At 54.4% G+C, this 5,356-nt stretch overlaps 1 protein-coding gene across 1 annotated transcript; it reads left to right on the forward strand.

The window, feature by feature from the left end:
• Nucleotides 1-1,793: 1,793 nt before the first annotated feature.
• GPR142 (G protein-coupled receptor 142) lies at nt 1,794-4,855 on the forward strand. Its single transcript, XM_084749437.1, has 3 exons — nt 1,794-1,889; nt 2,825-2,986; nt 3,789-4,855. The coding sequence occupies exons 1-3, from the start codon at nt 1,865-1,867 to the stop codon at nt 4,646-4,648; spliced, it is 1,047 nt and encodes a 348-aa protein (XP_084605563.1). The 5' UTR covers nt 1,794-1,864; the 3' UTR covers nt 4,649-4,855.
• Nucleotides 4,856-5,356: the final 501 nt, after the last annotated feature.

Consider the following 5,356-nt stretch of genomic DNA (forward strand, 5'->3'; position numbering starts at 1 on the left):
GCGGCTACATCCCTCAAAATAAAAATACAATAGAAATGAAGTAGGTAGCCCTCCTTGCCCATCAGATATTATGACCTCCCCAGCATCTTGAAACAGGGCCAGCCTCTAATTCTCAACCCTGCCTCGTGATCCAAGGGGTTGGAAGTCTGCAGGGTCTGTCAGTGAAACTTGCTTTTTTCTGAATTGTATTGCCAACACTATATCTGGGAACCTATCTTGAGCAGATAGCACACACCTACCCCAACCTCAAGGTTGTCAAGGGAGCCTGATGGGACCCTGCAGTATCCCTGTGTGACCACCAGGGGGCAGGCAGCAAGGCTTTCTGCTGTGAGAATGAGAGGGCCTTGGGGTCGAGTGGGCTGACAACAGCCCTAGACATGGGGACCTTAGGGAGCTGGTCATTTCCTGCCACACTTCCTGGTTCATTTCCAGAAACTAGACCACTGTGGTAGCTTGAATAAGAATGGGCCTCATAGGCTCATTATATTTAAATGCTTGGTCCCCAGTGAGTGGAACTGTTGGGAAGAATTGGGAGGTGTGGCCTTGTGGGAGGAGCTGTGTCACCAGGGGTGGGCTCTGAGGTTTCCAAAGCCAGGCCAGGCCCAGTCTCGCACTCTCTGCCTCCTGCCTGTAAAGGTGTAAAACTCTCAGCTATGGCTCCAGCACCACGCATGTCTGCTTCCTACCCTGATGTTCATAGACTAACCCTCTAAAACTGTAAGCTCGTCCCCATTGAATGCTTACTTCTTGGTCACGGTGTCTTCTCACAGCAGTTGAAAAGTAATTAAGACAACCATGGAAAAGTGGCCCAGGGTAGACCTCAGTTCTGTATCGTACCCCCCACCCCCTGGATTCTGTGTCCTGATGCCTGTGGTAGGCGGCCTGGTTACTCCTCACCCAGGTGCAGAGCGCTGCTCACCACAGATTCCAGATTCTTTGGAGCGTTGCTGGCCCCGGCTGGTGTTTATTTACCAGAGACCAGTGTCCCTGAGAGCTGCCTGGCTGCACCTCGTCCAGGAAAAAGCCAGCTTGCTGGACCACAGGGCCTGTGTTCTTCACACTGGCGGCAGCCTGGCCAGCCTTCTCCTGGGGGGTAGCTGGGCACATGGCCTCCTGCCCACCTTTGTTCCAATGTCCCCCCTCCTCTGGGTAACCTGGACCTCATCTCACCCATCCTGTGTGGCATCTACAGGTGAGACTCCTTTGAACCTAACTCCTGAGACCTCTCTGGGGATCTAAGCCCTGCCTGTAGCAACCTTCCTCTAAAGCTTGGTGCTAATCCCCAGTTCCTGGACACAAATGTCCTCCTTTCTGGCAAGCAATGGTCTTTCACCATGTGGGTGCCCATAGAATCAGCCTCTTGGGTCCTTCAGCCTTTCCCAAGAGCCTGGACATCAGGGTGTGGCTGCCCCGACTCAGTTTGCCATGGACATCTGCGCACAAGGCAGCTCTACCCAGAGCTGGGCGTGCCTTCTTGCCTTTTCACCTCACTTCCGCTCCCCACCTCCACCCCCAAGCACAGACAAACCTTTATGCAGACCCTCATCCACAGTCTTTCTCTCCTGACCCCCCTACCCAGCAAACCACCCCCCCACCCCCCCAGCCAGTACCTTAGGAGAGCCTGCTTTGTTCCAGCTGCATCCACTGGAGAGTCAGTGGCTGGGGCCCTCCCCTTCCCTCCCTCTCTTCCCACTCCTCCTTCCCCACCCCCACTCTCCCACTCCCTGTACCAACAGACTCAGAGCTTACGGGGAGAATTTCCCTCAGAGAGCCAGTGTGAGGGGGCACAGCTGGTGATGTTGTGCAGTGCTGTGGAGACCCCAAGGAAAAGCTGCTGGTGACCTAGGGCCCAGGACCAGGAACTATGGGACTCGAGGGACCAGAGACAGGTAAAGTCTTTTCAAATGGGAGAAGGAGTAGTAAGATAGACGGCAGGTGTGGGGCGTGCAGCTTGGTGTGGGGAGGGTGATGCTGCTGATAGTGAGATGGTGGAACTGGGAGGTGGGAGGTGGGAGGGAGGCTCCCCTAGTCATCTTCAGCAGGAAAGAAAAAGCTGTAAGTTTAAAAAGACTCAGGATGAGCCAGGTGTGGTGGCGCACACCTTTAATCCCAGCAAAGGCAGAGGCAGGAAGATCTCTGTGAGTTCCAGGTCAGCCCGGTCTACAAAGTGAGTCCAGGACAGCCAAGGTGGCACAGAGAAACCCTGTCTCGGAAGGGAAAAAAAAAAAAAGATTCAGAATGTATTTGAGGTGACTAGAGGCCAAGGCAGATATGTAGGGGTCCTTGGTCCATACTAGCCCCTAGTCTACCTTACTCGGGGTCTCAGTTTCCTTATTGGACAGTCCGGACCATTTGAGCATCAGTAGTAGTGATCTGTGAAGAGGTACCCTCTTGCCTTAGGAAGGAAGGGATCCCAGTTAGTCTCTCCTGAGAGAGTGTGGCTGGTAAGTGGAGCTGAGCAGTAAGCTGTGAGCCACCACCCGGTCAGAGTCACCCAGCATCCTCATTAAAGGTGCAGCCACTCCTGACCCTGTGTGTCCACAACTACCACAGGGTAGCTGGTTTCCTTGGTGGCAGGGAGGATGCGGGGGAGAGCAGTCACCACTGCCAAGTGCCCTTGCCCATTAATAAGAGAGCAGACCCAGGGTGGAGATAGCAACGCCATTTGTCTAGGTATGCTCCAGGGCTCTACACTGAGCAGTCTGAAATAAAAGGACCACACACACCACCACCACCACCCCCGGGGTCAAGCAGAGGATGCTGTCAACCAAGCCCCAGTGAAAAGAAAGTATCTGCTGTCATTCTGCCTTTCTGTCCTTCCTAGCTGGGCAGCCACACGTGACCCTGCTGCCTACATTCAATGGGAGTGACCCAAGATACAGTGATGTGGACGGCCGCTGGCCAGGGATCCCAGAGAGGTCGCCATGTGTGGCTGGTATCATCCCTGTCATCTACTACAGTATCCTACTGAGCCTGGGGCTGCCTGGTGAGTGGGGAGTCAGGCTCTGTGACCTCAGGCTGAGCCAGAATTGGGGCCCCCCCTTCAACTAGTCCCAATTCTCTCAAGATGGCTAAATCACAGAGGAGCTAGCTGGACAACCCTGTCCAAGTCCCTGTGTAGCTACTGTGCAGAGTAGAGCCTGAGTATGGGGTGGGGGGGGGGCAGTGTGGCTGTGCACAGAGGGGAGGTGTTGCACTGATGTAGGAAAGGCCAAGCGGACTCATTTGGGGCTCACTCTCTACCTGGATCCCAGGACACCCCTGCTCTGAAGGCTGTACAACCCCTGAGAAAGACCTAGGCTGGAAAGCCAGCATGTGGATGCCCACCTAGGTGAGCCCATGTAGTACTACCAAATTGGTCCATGGCATGGGGCAAGGCTGACCAGATTACAAAGCTGGGCAAAGTAGTAAGCATTGTTTTGGCTTGATTTGGTTTGGTGGTTACAAAGGACAGAACCCAGGAAGACACAAACAGGAAGCACAGGGCCTACCCGGCTAGCCTACCCGGCTATCGCTTGAGTTCTAGTCCAGCCTGGGCAACTTGGTGAGACTCTGACTCAAAATACAAAGTCAAGAAAAAGAAGGCGACTGGACTAAGGGTACACTGCAGAAGCATAGCGCTTGCCTGGCCCTGGGTTCAGTTCCCAGTGCTGCCGGAAGGGGTAAAGAGGGAACTAGAAAAGGGAAGGCAGCACTCTCCCTTGCAATGGCAGGTGGGAGGGACCCACTACTAACACCTTCTAACGCCTCCAACCTCTCCTCTGCATGACGACGTGGGTCTTCATCAGTCAACCTCCTGACCACAGTGGCTCTGGCCCGCCTCGCTGCCAGGACCAGGAAGCCCTCCTACCACTATCTCCTGGCACTCACGGCTTCAGATATCGTCACGCAAGTGGTCATTGTCTTCATAGGCTTCCTCCTGCAGGGAGCCGTGCTGGCCCGCCAGGTGCCCCAGGCTGTGGTGCGCACGGCTAACATCCTGGAGTTTGCCGCCAATCACGCCTCCGTCTGGATTGCAGTTTTGCTCACAGTGGATCGCTACAATGCCCTGTGCCGCCCACTGCGCCATCGGGCCACCTCGTCTCCAGGCCAGTCCCACCGCGCTATTGCCATAGTCCTTGGCACCGCCTTCCTGACTGGCATCCCATTCTACTGGTGGCTGGATGTGTGGAGGGATCCAGACCCCCCCAGCACTATGGACAAACTCCTCAAGTGGGCTCACTGCCTCATAGTCTACTTCATCCCCTGCAATGTTTTCCTGGTCACCAATTCGGCCATCATCTTCCGGCTACGGAGGAGGGGCCAGAGAGGGCTGCGGCCGTGGGTGAGCAAGAGCACAGCCATCCTCCTGGGTGTCACCTCCCTCTTTGCCCTCCTCTGGGCACCACGCATCTCTGTCATGCTGTACCACCTGTATGTGGCCCCTGTTCACCGGGACTGGAGGGTCCACCTGGCCTTGGACATAGCCAACATGGTGGCCATGCTCAACACAGCTGTCAACTTTGGCCTCTATTGCTTCATCAGTAAGACTTTCAGAGCCACGGTCCGACAGGTCATCCACGATGCCCACACATCCTGCACCTTAAAGTCACAGCCAAAGGGCACAGTAGTGGAACTCATGCTCAAGTCTGTAGGGACAGAGCTTTAGAGAAAGGCTAAATATCCCAGGGGCCTCAGGGAAACTTGCATAGAGACCTTTGCCATTGTTTTGGGTTTGGGTTTGGGTTTTCGAGACAGGGTTTCCCTGGGTAGCATTAGCTGTCCTGCACCTTGCTCTGTAGACCAGGCTGGCCTCCAACTTGGAGATCTACCTGCCTCTGCCTCCCTAATGCTGGGATTAAAGGCATGAGCCGCCACCACCACCTGAAATCTTTGCAACTGTGGTCATCAAAACTTTACCAATTTTGCAGTCTGGGGGAAGAGGAGAAGGCTCCCCCTTTGGGTGACTTCAGGTAGAAAGAAGAAAACAAAAAACATCAGTCACCCTACAGGTTAGCTTCATGCCCAGTTCCCATTTTTCTGGGGAAAAGAGAGGCCTCTGCTGGCCCATACATCATAATAGCCACTGAGGTACCCCTTGGTAAAGGGCCTTCCACCTGGCACATACAGGGCAAACGTTAATATAAACTGAACGGATGAATGGAATGGTGGATGGATGGATGGATGGATGGATGGATGGACAGATGCATACATTCATGTGAACCTGGCCTGCCGTCCACTCCCTAAATTGGTGGCCTCTTTGGCTCCCAGTGGTATAAAGTTAGAGTCCAAAAAGGAAGCTATCAGCAAGGATTCAAGGCCTGAGAGGATTCAAGGCCTGAGAGTTGTCGATGGTTTTGGCTGAGCAATGGGAGGA

The sequence above is a fragment of the Acomys minous genome (genome assembly GCF_964271855.1).
Source record: "Acomys minous genome assembly, chromosome: 12".
In the NCBI taxonomy this organism is placed as follows: Eukaryota; Metazoa; Chordata; class Mammalia; order Rodentia; family Muridae; genus Acomys; species Acomys minous.

What these genes read in the sequence shown, in the direction of transcription:
- GPR142 (XM_084749437.1), top strand. Translation starts at nt 1,865, where the DNA reads ATGGGACTCGAGGGACCAGAGACAG. An exon ending in ACTCGAGGGACCAGAGACAG is followed by an intron (nt 1,890 to 2,824) that starts GTAAAGTCTTTT and finishes TGTCCTTCCTAG; the next exon opens with CTGGGCAGCCACACGTGACC. An exon ending in ACTGAGCCTGGGGCTGCCTG is followed by an intron (nt 2,987 to 3,788) that starts GTGAGTGGGGAG and finishes GGTCTTCATCAG; the next exon opens with TCAACCTCCTGACCACAGTG.